At 57.6% G+C, this 16,726-nt stretch overlaps 1 protein-coding gene across 2 annotated transcripts; it reads left to right on the plus strand.

Moving 5' to 3' along the window:
* Positions 1-22: 22 nt before the first annotated feature.
* Positions 23-16,502, plus strand: LOC129463990 (lymphocyte-specific protein 1-like). Of its 2 annotated transcripts, XM_063618846.1 has the most exons (10): positions 23-78; positions 5,704-5,828; positions 6,879-7,043; positions 8,816-8,954; positions 9,332-9,424; positions 9,680-9,723; positions 9,891-9,972; positions 12,176-12,310; positions 12,681-12,758; positions 13,882-16,502. In XM_063618846.1, the coding sequence occupies exons 2-10, from the start codon at positions 5,722-5,724 to the stop codon at positions 13,924-13,926; spliced, it is 888 nt and encodes a 295-aa protein (XP_063474916.1). In that variant the 5' UTR covers positions 23-78; positions 5,704-5,721; the 3' UTR covers positions 13,927-16,502. The 2 variants fall into 2 exon arrangements, with proteins under 2 accessions (XP_063474916.1, XP_055100746.1); XM_055244771.2 differs by having other exon boundaries at positions 12,681-16,502.
* The last annotated feature ends 224 nt before the right edge of the window (positions 16,503-16,726 follow it).

Below are 16,726 nucleotides of genomic sequence, written 5' to 3' on the forward strand. Positions count from 1 at the left end.
GGCCCACAGCGCCGGCGCAGGCGCAGAGAGGCGCACAGGAGACCTCAAGCCCAGGCTCCGCTTCCCAGCTGTGAAAGGGTAAGAACTGAGGGTGGCTGAGGCTCGGGGTTGTTCAGGGCGGGGTGGGCTCTGGACCCAGCAGGCCCAGCACCCAGGCCAGGGCTCCAGGGGAGGCCAGGTGGATCGAAGGCAAGAAGGAGCCGGGGCTGGTCAGGAAGGGCTCCTGGTGACCAGAGCACTTTGCCTGAGCCAGCGTGGGAAGGAGGTGGGCTGGATGAGCCAGGGAGGCACCGGGAGGGGCCTTGGCAGAGGCGACCCCCTCCGTCAGCCCCCAGGCCACTGAACCCTGGGTAGCAAGAACCGGCAGGGGAGGCTGCAGACAGAGGAGTGGAGGCTCCTTGGCTTTGGGGGCTCTGAGTAGAAGCATCTAGGGGGTCCCTCAAGAGGCCCCCAAATGCTGCCCCGTGGTGAGAAAACAAGGAGAGGCCCTGCAGGGACCCCCCGGGTTACAAAGGGCTGCCACTCTGAGAAGGCAACGCTGCTGGCTGGGGCTGGGCTTTCTACCTCACCAAGCCTCTTCCCTCCCAAAGGGCCCAGAGAGGGGCAGCTGCCCCCCCAGCGGGCACAGCACCTCCTCCCTGTGTGATGGGGTGGGGCCCACAGTCTCCTTTCTCACGGCCTGCCTGGGCTGACCCTGGGTCCCAGCTCGGCCAGGGGTGCTTCGGGATGTAAAGCCCTTGGGGGGCAGAGCCTCCTGTCCCCGCCAGCTTCTGGCACTCTGTGTCGCCCCCAGCACTGGGCTGGTGCCTTGGAGGGAGGCTCCGCCCTCCCCCACATCAACCCGCTGAGGAGTTCTGTCTTCCCAGGGTTGTGAGGGAAGCCTGCTCTGCAGGCCGATGTCCAAGTCCAGGCGCTGCCTCCTCCAGGGAGCCTTCCAGACCTGATCTGTGCAGCAGAGGCCCAGAAGGAGCTGGGTGTGGGGATCCTAGCGGGAGGCAGGGGACCCAGCGTGAGCAGAGAGGGTCCCACTGCTTCCTCCTGAGTGAGGTTCACCCATCTGGCTCCGGCTGCACAGAGCCACTCCCTCTAAGCGCTCCTGCTCTCTGCCTTCCTGCATTAGCTCTTGCCTGCACCCGGCCCAGCAAACCCCTGCTCATCTTTCAGACCCAAGTTCAAGGCCTCCTTCCTCTCCGGGTGGCTCATCACCTGGCCTCTCCAGGCAGAGAGGCTAGGGTCCTGCTCACTGGGGCGTCTCTCTCGCCCACTGGCACGGGACTACAAGGAAAGGGGTTGACCCCCATCCTCCCCCGCCATGTCCAGGAGGGTGCAGACACAACTGGGAAGGTGCTAGAGGCCCTGGGGGGAGGCTGGGACAGCACCAGGCATTGTGGGGCAGGTTTCCGTCTCTACACCCCAGCCCCAGGCAGACGGCGTGTGCCCCTCCTGCTGCCCCACCTGTAACCCACCTGCTGGTCCCAGGCTGTCTCTGCTCCTGGCTCCCCTCCCAGCTGCATCCCCAGCTGCCTCTCCAGGGAGGAGTGACAGCTGGCCTGTGCCACACCCTCGAGCCCCTCCCTGGACTACCCCCTCCCTGGGGCAGGACCCCTGCGTGTGGGCACAACCAAGGGGCCTGCTGATGGGGGCTCATGTGAGCAGTGCCCCAGCTGTGGGTATGGGTGCTGCCAGCTGCCACCGCCTTTGCCCTGGCTTCCCAGATAGACCCTGACCCACACTCTGAAGCTGTATCATGAACGCTGTGGTAGGCGGCTGGCGGGGAGCAGGGTTGCTGTCCCACTACCCTCTGGAAGCCTCAGCCATGAAGGGCCCCTGTGGGCACCTTTTCCCGGCACACGGTGCTGTGTCTCTCCACTCTTGGGCTCTGCAGTGACTTGAGGGGTCAAGTGTATGACCCCAGGGGAGGCTGGGCTCATGAGGGGACCAGAGACCTCAGTGCTGTGCAGGGAGTCCCGAGCCACCCTGGTGGGAGGCCCAGCCCAACTCCCCAGGCCTCCTGCCAGCTCCCTGTGGTGTCCAGGAGACCTGTGGTCAGGCCTGGAGGAGAAGCTCCTCCTCCCCTTGACATCCTGCATCCCTTGCTCTTCACCAGAGCCTCCTCACTCCCCAGGACCCCAGAGAGGACTGACCCTCTCCAGCCGACCTCTGGGCTCAGGACAGCCAGGTGGGGCAGCCACAGGAGCTGCCTGCAGGGGGCAGAGTCGGGACAGGGACCGAGCCGGACACCCATTCTGGAAGTGTCTGCACTTCCAGGCAGGGGGAGGACGGTGGTGGGTAGCTGGGAGTGCTGGGCCGAAGATGGGCGTTGTCAGGCCCTCAGTGGGGACTGGGAGGTAGAGGTGGGGGGGTCTGTGGAGGAAGGAGAAGAAGGGCCAGTGTCCTGAGTCGGGGGTGGTTGGCAGTGGACGAGGCCGACAGGAACAGACCTGAGCTTGGGGAGCTCCACTCAGAACGAGGCATTCGTCAGGGTTCTGTGCATACTGGTGTCCCTGGCTGAGGGCCAGGCCCCGAAGTGGAGCCTGGGACTGTGAGGGTGCAGGGGTGTGCTGGGGTGGGAGGTGGATGGAGCCCCCCCCACCGCCTGGCCCCTTGGGCTGAACCTTGGGCTTCGGAGCCAGAACAGACACAGGAAATTGCCTAATTGCATTTGCGCAGGAACACCAAATCCCTCCCAGCTGCACGGGGTTGAGCCAGGGCTACGGGCGGGGTCGGCCATCCCAGAGTCCTGACAGCTTCGCAGTGCATGCCAAGGGGCCTGGGCCGCTGGCCGTGGGGGGCGCCTTTCCCAGGCCAGAGGCCCCCACTCCACCCCAGGAGAGCTGCCCCCCTTTCAGTTCCCAGAACGGAGCCCAGCTGTGGAATAGTGAGGAGGTGAGGTCATGGGGAGGGGGCCCGAATGACTCATATCCTGGGGTAGGGGAAAGGGAGGAGACGGAGAAGGGGCCCAGAGGCCTCCACGTCCTCAGCTCTGCTGGGTCAGAGGCCAGGGGCCGGCGGGGCTTCTCTCCAGTGCTGGGTTTTAGGGGAGACACCAGGAGATGCTTACTCTGCACCCCCACTCTCTCCCACAGGCCCCTAGCCAGGGAGAGCTCAGTCAGAGTGATCCTCCAGGGGCCCAGCTCTGCAGAGATGATGTTCCCAGAGTACACACCTGGGCCTTGTGCCAGGGCCGGCACCGCCGTTGTCGGCGCAATGGCAAGGCAAACGGTCAATGTTTGCCTCACTAAAGTGAGGCTGCAGCACCCTGAAGGGATCCCTGGAGGGGGACGTGGTCCCCTTGTTCCCAAGCCTGTCTGCACATGCACGTGGATGTCAGGGGTTCCCGTGTGTGAGCACGTTCATACTTGTGTGTGCATGGGGTGCGGGCATGTGTGCCTGTGTGACCGGAGCATGGGCTCGTGGAGAACGTGTGTGAGTTGGGTGCACACCTGCGTGTGCCCCAGGCCTAGGGAGTCCCATGCCCAGCCGCACTCCATGTGTTGGGCATGAGCTGTGAGCAGAGCGAGGGCCTTTATGGGGCTGTTGGGGCCCGGACTCGTTGCCCTTAGGGGTGGACCTGAGGAAACGTGTGCACACGAGCTTCTGGGGTCTCTGCACCAATGTGTGCTTCCAAGCCTCGCCTCCCCTATGGCTTGGTGGAGGGGGTCTGTGGAGCTGGAGTGAGGGCCCTGGACCCATCGGAAGCCCAGGTCCAAGGAGGAGCTTGGGCTCCATCTCATGCCCCAGGCCCAGGGACACACACCTCAGCTGAGACGTTGCTCACATGGAGGGGCTGGGACATGGGAACACGGGGAGCAACATGGCCAGGCTTCTCCTGCATGGAACCCCTCCACCTCCTCAACACCCTGCCCCAGCTCTGCGCCGCCCTTCGTTTGGAGGGGCTGCGGTGTGAGTGGGGGTGTGAGTGAGCACGAGGGCCCCTGCACCCCAGGCTCTGCTTCCCCAGGTGGAACGAGGCCGGCAGAAGCGGGAAGCTGGGCCTCATCTGCCCAGATGATGGGAGCCAGGTGTGGGGAATTAAGTGGCTTCCTCGGGGGCCTGGAGCTGAAGGCACTTCTGAGGAGCAGGACAGGCAGGTGGATTCGGGGGGTGGGGTGCACAGGCGGCTGGGTTTGAGTGGCTGGAGTCCCCTGTGGCTTTGGTGGGGGGAGTGGGCCTTGAACTCAGGTCTGTGGAATGGCCTGGCTTTTGTCTGAGAGGCTTAGGGGAGACCTAGGAGAGATTAGATCACACGCTGACGGGGCTGTCTGGCCAGGGGACTGGGGCCCAGTGGGGATGAGGCTCCAGGGTCAGGCAGCGGCCACTGGCCGGGAAGAACTGAGACCCCAGCAGGGAGACCCCAGCCCTGCTCCCTGTTCTGGCCTGGGCTCCCTCCCTGGGTCTGGGATAATAAGCCCTGTAGGAGCATAGAAACCCTGGACCTCCCCTCAGGCTCTAGGAGGGTGATGGGAGGCAGGGCTGTGACAGCTGAGTCAGCGGTGTCTGCAGGACCTGGACCATCTGAGAGCTGCTGGGCCGGGGCTCTGATGCCCAGGTCCAGGCCAGCCTGCGTCTACCTCTGTCCCCGAGGGGGGCGTGTGGGACCCCAAGAAGCCATGGTTTCAGGCTCTGAGAGCAGAAGCACTCCCTTACCTCAGTTTCCCCATTTTTGAAATGGCTCAATCGGCTGGGTGCGGTGGCTCATCCCTGTAATCCTAGCACTTTGGGAGGCCGAGGCGGGTGGATCACCTGAGGTCGGGAGTTTGGGACCAGCCTGACCAACATGGAGAAACCCTGTCTCTACTAAAAAATACAAAATTAGCCGGGCATGGTGGTGCATGCCTGTAATCCCAGCTACTCAGGAGGCTGAGGCAGGAGAATCACTTGAACCCAGGAGGCGGAGGTTGCCGTGAGCCGAGATCACACCATTGCACTCCAGCCTGGACAACAAGAGTGAAACTCCGTCTGAAACAAAAGAAACAGCTCAGAGAGACTCCGCAGAGGGCTCTGAAATAAGGATGGGGTGGGGTTGGGTGAGCCGACCCTGTAAGGTGCCCCCAGCTATGGGGTTAGGCCCAGGCAGGAGCCCATGGGTCTGCAGGGCTTCTGTGAGCAGGGCTGGTGGTGGGACAGGAGGTGTCCTGCCTGGACATGCTCAGGCCCTCGTTTCCTCAGCCTTGGACCTCATGCGGGGTCCCCTTTCTCCAACACGCCCTGCCTTTGGGGTGCAGGAGGGAGCACCCGCAGGTGGGGTGGAGGTGCCGCCTGGTGGTGCGCTGCGGCCAGTCTCCCTGGACTCCAGTATCTTCTTCCTGGGCCCTCCAGGGTCACCTGGGTCTAGGTCCTGGTTCTATTTAGAGAGAGAGGCAGGCTGGGAGAGGGGGCAGAGGGTCTTTTGTCCTGTCCTTGAGTTTCTTCAGGCTTGAATGGGCCTTGGAGTCCCACCTTCATCCCCACAGGGCACAGGTGTGCCCAGATCCTCACAGGGCCCCAGGACCCTCTCCTGGGCCAGAGGGCACCTCATGACCATGTGGGCAGCCTCTATTTAAAGATGGACAAGGTGAGGCCTGAGGGCCAGCCTGGGACTGCCTTCGTGGAAAGGGCTGCCTACACCGTGTGGCCCCAGAAAGGCCTGTGTAGATGGGAAGAATGGGTGCAAAACAGCACCTGTGTTGGCTATGGCGTGACTCCCTCTGTGTCCCCCACCAGGCCCACTGCTCCTGGAGCATGGAGGCCGTCCACGAGCAATGCCAGCATGAGAGAGACAGGCAGCTTCCGGCCCAGGACGAGGACGGAGGTGGCCTTGTCCCTGAGAGGTCGGAGCAGGAGATGCTGTGAGCAGCCCCCTACTGCATGCCTGGGCTCTAGCCCCTATTCGTGTACCCTGGGGCCTGGGCAGAGGGGGAGGTCAAGGGCCTGGGCTTGGGGGTTCCAGTGCAGGATGAGAGCGAGGAAGGGCCCCCGGGAGCATGCGCGGGAGTGGGTGAGTGCTCCTGGGGTGAGGGTGGCCACAGCCCTGGATGAGGGTTTGCTAATACCTGGCAGCCTCCTCGGCACTGACCCAGGCTCTGTGCCCATGCCCTGGCTCTTGCTCGGACCGCCTCTGACCCCAGCCACGCAGCCTGGCCCGAGCCCCCCACCAGACTCCCCCGCCAGTGACTCACAGAGGCACGTCCAACTTGGCGGCCAGGCTGGCTTGCTTCCTCCTTGGGCCCAGGAGGCCTCCGCGGCTGGGCTGGGCTGGGCTGTTTTTCCAATAATGCTTCCCTTCCTCCTGGCCTCTTTTGTTCCATTTTCTCCAAGTCAGCAGCCTTGGGCAGAGGGGGGTTCAGCGGTCACCATAGTCAGGCCCTTGGCCACCCCCACCAAGGGCCCCAGCTATCCCGAGGCTCTCCCTGCCACATAGGAGGCCTGAGAAGTCGGGGCTTAGGAGGACCTCATGTAGGGTCCTCATGTGGGGACCAGGGCAGCCCTTGGGGAGCCCCAGGATGATGGGAGAAGCACAGCCCTGCTCTTAGGGAGCCACAGGCTGACGGGGGAGGCCCAGCCCTGCCCTAGCGAGTCCCAGAGTGATGGGGGAGGCACAGCCTTGCCCTCAGGTAGCCCCAGACTGATGGAGGAGGCATAGCCCTGCTGCGCCTCAAGGAATCCTGGACTGATGGAGGAAGCACAGTTCTCAGGCTGCCCCAGAACCGACAGGGGAGACACAGCCCTGCCCTCAGGGATTCTGACCACAGGAGACACAGCCCAGAGCCAGCTCTGTGGCAGACAGGGTCTCCCACACTTGGAGTCCAGGGCCTGAGCAGGCGCTGTGAGGTGAGTGTGGGCCCTGGGCAGAGGAGGCAGCAGCCTCCCAGTCCTAAGCTCCCTGCTGCTACCCTCAGCCTCAGCCTGAAGCCCTTGGAGGCCCCTGAACTGGATGTGGACGAGGGCTTTGGCAACTGGTCCCAGAGGCCAGAGCAGTGGCAGCAGCATGAGGGGGTGCAGGGCGCCTCGGACAGCGGAGAGCCCCCCCGGTGCAGGAGTCCTGACGGGGAGCAAGAGGACAGGTGAGTGAGGGCCTCGAGGGCGGGTGCTGGGCAGAGCGGGGCTCCCTCTGGACCTCGAGGGCAGGCGCTGGGCGGATTGGGGCACAGCAGAGCTCCCTTCAGGCCCTCGACCTGCGCCTGAGCAGCCACCCCATCCTCCCCTTTCCAAGCAGCCCCTGAAATGCCCCCATGGCCAGGAAAGGGGGAGAAAGGAGGGAAGGGAGGAAGAGGGCGAGACAGCATGGTGGCCAGCGAGGGGCCGCGAGGAAACCTCATTCCGGGGCTCCCCAGGGCCCCTGGGCCTCATCCAGGCAGCTGTGAGGCCAGGCCAGGTGCTGCCACATCAGCACACAGCTGCGGCCACTTCTGTAATGGAGGCTGAGAGCCCACCGCCACCCCTTCCTCCCTCGGGGCTGGCAGATCTCCATTCCCACAGAGGGGAGCAGGTATTTCCAGATGTGCACGCCGGAGAGTCGGCCGGGAGGACGCACTTTCCAGATGTGGGGATGTGTGTGCCTGTCTCAACCCCAACAGGCCCGACGGGCTGCTCCCGAGCCCCACCTCACTACCCCTGCTCAGGCTCCTTGCCACTCTGTCATCTGCGGCCATGATGGGGCTGACCCCACCTGCCCTGCGGGGCCCGGGCCATCTGGGACCCCAGCCCTGTTCAGGACCCCCTTGCCTTGAGTGGGACCAGAGTTCATGGTTGGGCTGACAGTTCTCCCTGGTCAGGGTTCTTCCTGGCCCCTCTGAGGCCCTAAACCAGCCTGGAGCTCTAGGGACCAGTGTTGCTGAGCGACACTCCCTTGTCCTCCTACAACCAGGCTCCCACTCCCCAAGAGCCACTGGTCCTGGCCTGGCGCAGTGCCCACCGCCCCCCTCCCCAGGCCTCAGTCTCCCCCTACGCGCTTAGGAGTCAGCGGCCCTGCTTTTCTGAGATTGGGCAGCTCCCTTCTCCCTGGCCTCAGGCCTAGGTGGGCAAGGCTGCTCCCACCAGCAGGGGGCGCTTTGACTCTTCCGTGGAGCCCAGCTCTGTGGCTGCCACCCCACACCCTGCACCTGCCTGGCTGCACAGACCTGCTCCTGAATGGCCCCTCTGTGTGGCTGCTGCTGGCTCAGACCCCTGCCCACCTTGGGCGGGTGGGTCTGGGTCTTGGCTGGCACGCATACCCAGGGGCCTGAAATCATGGAAAATTCGAGAATTTCCCATCTTCTCCAGGTTCAGTCCTGCTCAAATGCAGAGCCGCTGGAAGCTGCCAGCTGGCTGGCCTCCCCTCCCCCACAGCCGGCAGCCCCTTGGCCCTGCTCCTCAGTGACGTGGCCCCTACCCCTGCCTAGCCCTCCAAATGACCCAGCCTCCAGTCCCCCAAACACCCAAGGGCCCCCACAGGGAGCAGAACAGGAGTGGTGGCCCCGGCAGCCCGACCCTGCAGGGACCCCGCCAGACCAACTGAGTGGCGAGCAGCTGCCAAGCTGAGGCCCAGCCAGAAAGCTGGGGGGTTGAACCCAGCCTCAGTGCCTGGGGGACCCTCAGTCTGTAGAGCCCTGCCTAGCGGGGACTGGGCAGTTCCCCAAGGGCCTCAGGCCCTGACACAGGGGCCCAAGCAGACTGTGCTGGCTCTGAGGCCACTCGACCTTGTTTCCCAATGGGCTTGGGTCTCAGAACCCTTGGCACTCAAGTAGCCTGACTACCTTGATTTTACAGATGGGGAAACTGAGGCTTGGAAAAAGGAAGGGGTCAACCAAGCAATCCAACGGCCCTAGAACGGCTTTGCCTCCCTTTCCACCCACAGGCCCAGCCTGCATGCCTGCGAAAAGGACAGTGATGAAGTCCACCTGGAGGAGTTGAGTCTGAGCAAGGAGGGGCCAGACCCAGAGGACACTGTCCAGGACAACCTGGGGGCTGCAGGGGTTGAGGAGGAACAGGAGGAGGTGATGGCTCCACCTCAGAGGGTCTGGGTGTACCCCCACCCCAGGGATGAGCCAGCCTTTGCTGTCTGCACCACTCTGTGGGCCCTGTGGGTCTAGGCCAGAGTGGGTCAGCACCCCACACCCCTAGACCTTGCAGCCCCTTCTGGGCCCACATTCTCAGAGAGGGCGAGGCTCAGTGATCCTCTTGCAAGATCCGGAGTCATTTCCCCAGACTCCTTGGTCCCTCCCCGCCAGCCCCAAAACGAGCATGTCAGGGCCACAGAGAACCTGGGGTTCAGGGAGGAACAGTATTTTTTCCCACAGGTGCTGGGCAGGGCAGGAGGGGTACAAGCAGGGGATCACCTGGGATGTCTGTTTTTGTTTTTTTTTTTTTCTAGCACCAGAAATATCAGCAGCCCAGGACACCCAGCCCCTTGGTCTTGGAGGGGACCATAGAACAGAGCTCACCTCCCTTGAGCCCTCCCATCAAAGTAGGTCAAGCTGCAAAGCCTGCCATCTTCTCCCCTCTCCCAGACTCATACCCAAAAGGCCAATCCCACATGCCAGCCACAGGAAGACCGGGCCCAGGCCTGGCTTTTGTCTGCTATCCCCCCATTGCCCAGCCCTCAGCAAACCCCTGTGATATAAGGGTTGGAGGTTGGATTAGTGGATGGAGTAGCTGGGGAGATGGAGGGTGGGCTTTACCTTAGCTGCTGCAGGCCTGTGTCGCTCTCCACCCTCTGCAGCTCATCGACAGGACCGAGTTCCTAAACTGCTCCATAGAGAAGAGGTCTGTCTGTCTGCTTTCTGGGCTCAGATCTTAGGTTTCCCCAAGAGGGGGTTGAAAGGAGTCACAGGGTAAAGATCTGGAGACCGAGGGGGCTCTGGGAGAGGCTTGGGCAGGTTGGGAGAAGCCTTGTGGGAGACATGGGGCCTGACACATCTTCTACCCTCCAGTAACAGTGTGAAGAAATCCCAACCAGACTTGCCCATCTCCAAGATTGACCACTGGCTGGAAAAATACACCCAGGCCATCAAGGTATGACCTGGCTCCCCTCTGCTGTCAGGTCCCTCCTGCATCCTGGCACCATTCCTTAATCCAACCAACGCCCTTCCATCCAATCAATGCCACCTTATTCAACCTACACCCTGTCCAACCAATGCTTCTCCATCCAATCAGTGCCCCTCTACCCAATCAATGCCCCTCCATCTAATCAATGTCCCTCCATGTAATCAATGCCCCTCCTTTCAATCAATGCTACTCCGTCCAACCAATAATCTCCCATCCTATCAATGCTCCTGCATCCAATTAATGTTCCTTTATACAACCAATACTCCTGCAACCAATACTCCTCCAATTATTCAGTGTTCCTCCATTCAATCAATGCCCCCGTCGGAACAATACTCCACCATCCAATCAATGCTCTTTCATCCTATCAGTGCCCCTCTATCCAGCCAATATTCCTTCAGTCAATCAATGACCCTTTATCCAACCAGTACTCCTTAATCCAATCAATACCCCTCCATCCAATCAAGATTCCTCCATCCATCCAATACTACTCCATCCAATCAGTGCCTCTCTGTCCAATCAATGCCCCTCCATCCAATGTCCCTCCCATCCAATCAATTCTCCTCCATCCATCAATGCTTCTCCATCTGACCAATACCCTCCATCCAACCAATACTCGTCTATCCAATTAATGGCTCACCATGTAACCAATGCCAATCCCACATGCCAGCCCCTCCATTCAATCAGTACCTCTCCATCCAATCATCCAATACTCCTCTATCCAGTTGGTGTCCCTGCATCCAACCAATATTCCTTCATCCACCAACTCCCTTCAATCCAACCAATACACCTTCATCCAATCAATACCCCTATTCATTCAGTGCTCCTCCATTCAGTCAATTCCCCTCCAGCTAACCAAACAACTTCATCCAATCATTGCCCCTCCCTCCAATAATGCCTTGCATCCAATCAGTGGCCTTCTATCCTATCAATTTCCCTCCATCCAACCAAAATAGTTTCACCCAATCAGTGCCTCTGCTTCCAATCAGTGCCCTTCTATTCAACCAATACTTCTTTATCTAATCAGGACATCTCCATCTAACCAGTATCCTTCCATCCAACCTATACTCCTCTACTAAATCAGTGCCCCTCCATCCACCCAGTGCCCCTCCATAAAACCAATACTACTCTGCTAAATCAGCATGCCTCCATCCACCCAGTACCCCTCCATCCACCCAGTACTCACTTATCCAAGAAGCACTCCTCTATCTTACCAGTATTCCTCCGTCCAATCAGTGCTCTTCTGTTCAATTAATGCCCCTCCATCCATACATTACTCCTTCACCCAATCAGTGCCCTTCTATTCAACCAATACTTCTGATTTCAATTAATCCCCCTTCAACCAACCAGTACTCCTCCATGCAACCAGTACTCCTCCATGCAATCAATGTTCCTCTATCCAACCAACATCCTTCTATCAAACCAATATTCCTCCATCCAATTAATGCCTCTCCATCCAACAAGTACTCCTCCATCCTATCAATGCTCCTGTATCCTATCAATATTCCTCCATCCAAGTAATACTTCCCCATCCAATCAATACTCCTTCATTCATTCACTGCTCCTCCATCCAGTCAGTACCTTTCCATCCTACCAGTGCCCTTCCATCCAACCAATACTCCTTTGCCGATCAATGTCCTTGCATGCAATCAGTGCCCCTTCATTGAACCGATATGGCTCTATCCAACCAATACTACTCCATTCAATCAATGCCCCTCCATCTAACAAATACTCCCTCATATAATCAGTACTCCTCCATCCAATCAATATTCCTTCATCAACACCTTTCTATAAAACCAATACTCCTCCATCTAATCAATGCTCCTCCATCCAACCAATACTCTGCAATTTAACCACGTCCCTCCATCCATTCAATGTCCCTCCATCCATCCCATGGTCCCCCAGCCCTACCCCATGAGCAGCATGGAGGCAGACCCACATCTGTCCTGTGCGCCATCATCTCCTTGATGCTCTTCAGGACAGGGAGGTGTCTCACAATTGCATCAAATGGAGGAAGGCACATTTTTCCAGTGATCCCCACTATAGGGCCTCATTGGGAAAGCGCTCCCAGGGAAAAAACAAACACAAAGCAGAGGGTTGCCCAGTGTGACCCTCTGATGTGACCACGGTGGCTGCCCACTAAGGTAACCCTGATGCTTTTCCTCCTCTGCAGACCGCTGGCTGGACCCCCAAGCTAGCCCACCAGGCCTCCATAGAGCTGCCCAGCATGGCCGTGGCCAGTACCAAGAGTCAGTGGGAGACGGGTGAGGTACAGGCTCAGTCTGCGGCCAAGACTCCGTCCTGCAAGGTAAGGTCCCCTCCAGGGGCAAGGCTGGGCTGCAGAGCCAGCACCTGGGAGTTTAGTAGCAGGCCAGGTTTCCTTGTTAAGACAAGTGTGGGACTGTCCAGGATGAATGTGGACAGACAGAACCCTGAGGTATTGCCGTAGGGTTGGGTTCACCCTTGCTGGTGTAGAAGGCTGTGTTGTCCGAGTGGAGGTGAATGGCACCTTTATTCCTTTCCCTGCCTCTTCCACTGAGATCACACAGAAAAAGTTTTGGTAGGCAGATCCCAGGCTCCCTGGCCAGGTAAGGCAAGGCAGGAGAGAAGGGCCCAGGGCTTCTACTCCCCGAGATCCAGGGGTCTGCCCTTGTGACATACCCTTGTGCTGCCCCCAGGATATTGTGGCTGGAGACATGACCAAGAAAAGCCTCTGGGAGCAGAAGGGAGGCTCCAAGACCTCATCAACAATTAAGGTAGAGCCTAAATGTGGTTGGTGCAGGCAGGAAATATTAACTGATTTCATTGTCACACAAAAACAGAAGACATAAAACAGTTAAAATAGGCCAGGCACAGTGGCTCACACCTGTAATCCCAGCACTTTGGGAGGCCGAGGCGGGTGGCTCACGAGGTCAGGAGATCGAGACCATCCTGGCCAACATGGTGAAACCCCGTCTATACTAAAAATGCAAAAAAAAAAAAAATTAGCCGAGTGTAGGGGCACATGCCTGTAATTCCAGCTACTTGGGAGGCTGAGGCAGGAGAATCACTTGAACCAGCAAGTTGGAGGTTGCAGTGAGCCGAGCTCACACACTGCACTCCAGCCTGGCAACAGAGGGAGACTCAGTCTCAAAAAACAAACAAACAAACAAAAAAAAAGAAAACAACTTGACACACTTAGAAAATGAAGGTTTGTGCTATTGGTTTTCTTTTATTTTAGAAAAATAAAGCATTGTTTAAATATTTCTTACAAGTACAAATATAATTTAAATTTAATAAATGTTCAAAGTTATCTGTAATTAAATTTCATTCAGTAGACATATATTATGTCTAATAGAGAACTTGCTAAGTAAGATATAAAGGATGATTACATGAAAAATCACAAAATTGTCAGTAAGAGTCTTAAAAGTCAATGATAGGACAGTAGTTAAAAGATATCAAATAGTTATTTATTCTTAAACATTAAACAGGCTATTAATAGTTTTAATAACCTTGAAGTTTGACAACACTGTAAAAACATTACAGACCACTTTTATTTATGAAAATACATGCAAATAGCAAACAACAGTTGGGCTTAAGGCTGCTACTTACTTACCCAGTAAGTGACAAAGCTGGAATTCAAACCAAGTTTGAGCTATACCAGTACTACCCTTGAAAAGACTTCCTTACACTCAGCTTTCCTTTATTTCTTAAACTCATTTTTTTTTTAATTGAGACAGAATCTTGCTCTATTGCCCAGGCGGGAGTGCAGTGACATGATCTTGGCTCGCTGCAACCTCTGCCTCCCAGATTCAAGCAATTCTCATGCCTCAGCCTCCCAAGTAGCTGTGATTACCGGTGTGCGTCACCACACCTGGCTAATTTTTGTGCTTTTAGCAGAGGCGGTGTTTTGCCGTGTCACCCAGGCTGATCTTCAACTCCTGACCTCAGGTGATCCGCCTGCCTCGGCCTCCCCAAATGCTGATATAACTAGTGTGAGCCACCACGCCTGGCCAATTTCTTAAACTTTTGATTATACTAAATATGTTCCTTCTGCATGATAACAGTGTCTTTCCTTTTATAAAATTAATCTCTTAAAATACTTTAAAATTCAAAGTACACTTTTTAGATTCTTTAAAATACTCATTGCCATGTTCATGGCCTTTAGATGTGTGATCATAGCCTATTTGCTTTTCATTGACTTAGTTTCATATTTCTTTGCCTTTTTCCCCCTACTTTTCCTTATAGAACTATTTACTAGTAATGAAATCATTTTAAAGAATACACTTTTTCTTCCTCCTGCTAACTGTTAAGAGAATGTTTTATAATCACTCTGGTCATAGCCTGTAAGTTTCTTTTCTAAATTATCTTTTCAGGATACATATTTATTAACTTGCTTTCAAATGAATATGGTCATGTCTATGCAGCAAGTTTCTTTTCTTTCTTCTTTTCTTCTTCTCTTTTTTCTTTTCTTTCTTTTTTAAGGCAAGATTTTGCTCTGTAGCCCAGGTTGAAGTGCAGTTGTAGAAACATGACTCACTGTAGCCTCAACCTCTCTGGCTCAAGTGATCCACCAACTTCAGCCTCCCAACCAAGTAGCTGGGACTACAGGTGTGCACCACCATGCTCCGCTAAGTTATTTAGTTTTTTGTACACATGGATTCTCAGTGTGTTGCCCAGGCTAGTCTTGAACTCCTGGGCTCAAGCCATCTTCCTGCCTTGACCTCCCAAAGTGATAAGATTACAGGCTTTGAGCCATTATGCCCGACCTCTTTTTCTTTCTCTTTCTTTTTTTGAGACGGTCTCACTCTCGTTGCCCAGGCTGGAGTGCAGTGGCATGATCTTGGCTCACCGCAACCTCCACTTCCTGGGTTCATGCAATTCTCCTACCTCAGCCTCCCGAGTAGCTGGGATTACAGGCATGCACCACCACGCCCGGCTAATTTTATATTTTTTAGTAGAGACAGGGTTTTTCCATGTTGGTCAGGCTGGTCTGGAACTCCCGACCTCAGGTGATCTGCCCGCCTTGGCCTCCCAAAGTGCTGGGATTACAGGCGTGAGCCACAGTTCCTGGCCCTCTTTATCTTTTTAACTGAGCTTATTTATCTCTTCCCCAGCTTGAGTCTGGGTCCTACTGTCTTGGTCAGAGTATTTTACTATATTGACCTAGACAATTCTGCCATCATGAACCATATTCCAAACCTAAATATGTAAGAACATAGAAAGATTATTTTAGAAGGAGAATTTTAACACACACACACTTTATTCTGAAAATTGAGCAACAAAATGAAAGGTGAGTTGTGATAGTTGATGTATCAACAAATAGAAAGAAGAAAGCCTGTAATCTGTTTCAGAATGCTATTTCTGGGGCTGGTAACATCAAAAATAATCAAATTAAATGTTAACTTGCTGACTCATAAGATTTTCTCTAATTTAGAAGTTGGCCTGCCTGCCTGCCCTCCCACCCGCCTGCCTGCCTGCCTCTGTCTTGTCCTGTGCTGTCCTGTCCCCGTCCCCCTCCCCTCCCGTCTTGTCCCGTCCTGTCCTGTCCTACCTCTGTGGCCCAGGCTGGAGTGTAGTCGGCTCGCTGCAGGCTCCCTGCCTCCGGCTCCCGTGATTCTCCCTGGCCTGCAGGCTGCCTGGGATTGCTGGCGCGTGCCGCCACCCCTCCCTGGCTTTTCTCCTTGGGCTGGAGGCGCGGTTTCGCCATGTCGGCCAGGCTGCTCTCCAGCTCCTGACCTCGAGTGCTCTGCACGCCTCGGCCTCCCGACCTGCTGGGACTGCAGACGGAGTCTCGCTCACCCGGTGCTCGGTGTTGCCCGGGCTGGAGTGCGGTGGCGTGGTCTTGGCTCGCTGCAGCCTCCGCCTCCCAGCCGCCTGCCTTGGCCTCCCAGGGTGCTGGGATTGCAGCCTCTGCCCGGCCGCCACCCCGTCTGGGAGGTGGGGAGCGTCTCTGGCTGGCCGCCCATCCTCTGGGATGTGAGGAGCGCCTCTGCCTGGCTGCCCCATCTGGGATGTGAGGAGCGCCTCTGCCCGGCCGCCCATCATCTGGGATGTGAGGGGCTCCTCTGCCCTGCCGCCACCCTGTCTAGGAAGTGAGGAGCGCCTCTGCCCGGCCGCCCCGTCTGGGAGGAAGTGAGGAGTGCCTCTGCCCAGCCACCCCGTCTGGGAAGAAGTGAGGAGCGTCTCTGCCCGGCCGCCCCGTCTGGGATGTGAGGAGCACCTCTGCCCGGCTGCCCCGTCTGGGATGTGAGGAGCGCCTCTGCCCCACTCTCCCGTCTGGGAAGTGAGGAGCGCCTCTGCCCGGCCGCCCCGTCTGGGAAGTGAGCGCCTCTGCCTGGCCGCCCCGTCTGGGAAGAAGTGAGGAGTGCGTCTGCCTGGCCGCCCCATCTGGGAAGTGAGGAGCACGTCTGCCCTGCCACCCCGTCTGGGATGTGAGGAGCGCCTCTGCCTGGCCGCCCCGTCTGGGATGTGAGGGGCGCCTCTGCCCGGCCGCCCCGTCTGGGATGTGAGGGGTGCCTCTGCCCGGTCGCCCCGTCTGGGATGTGGGGGGTGCCTCTGCCCAGCCACCCCGTCTGGGATGTGGGGGGCGCCTCTGCCCAGCCTCCCCATCTGGGAGGTGAGGAGCGCGTCTGCCTGGCCACCCCGTCTGGGAGGTGAGGAGCGCCTCTGCCCGGCCACCCCATCTGGGAAGTGAGGAGCGCCTCTGCCCGGCCGCCCATCGTCTGGGATGTGAGGAGCGCTT

The sequence above is a fragment of the Symphalangus syndactylus genome, chromosome 15 (genome assembly GCF_028878055.3).
Source record: "Symphalangus syndactylus isolate Jambi chromosome 15, NHGRI_mSymSyn1-v2.1_pri, whole genome shotgun sequence".
Taxonomy (NCBI): Eukaryota; Metazoa; Chordata; class Mammalia; order Primates; family Hylobatidae; genus Symphalangus; species Symphalangus syndactylus.

Bases quoted from the DNA above. Each gene is read 5' to 3' on its own strand.
- LOC129463990 (XM_055244771.2), top strand. From the start codon at position 5,722: ATGGAGGCCGTCCACGAGCAATGCCAGCATGAGAGAGACAGGCAGCTT. The intron at 9,425-9,679 runs GTAGGTCAAGCT...CACCCTCTGCAG, and splicing joins CCTTGAGCCCTCCCATCAAA to CTCATCGACAGGACCGAGTT. The intron at 9,973-12,175 runs GTATGACCTGGC...CCTCCTCTGCAG, and splicing joins AATACACCCAGGCCATCAAG to ACCGCTGGCTGGACCCCCAA.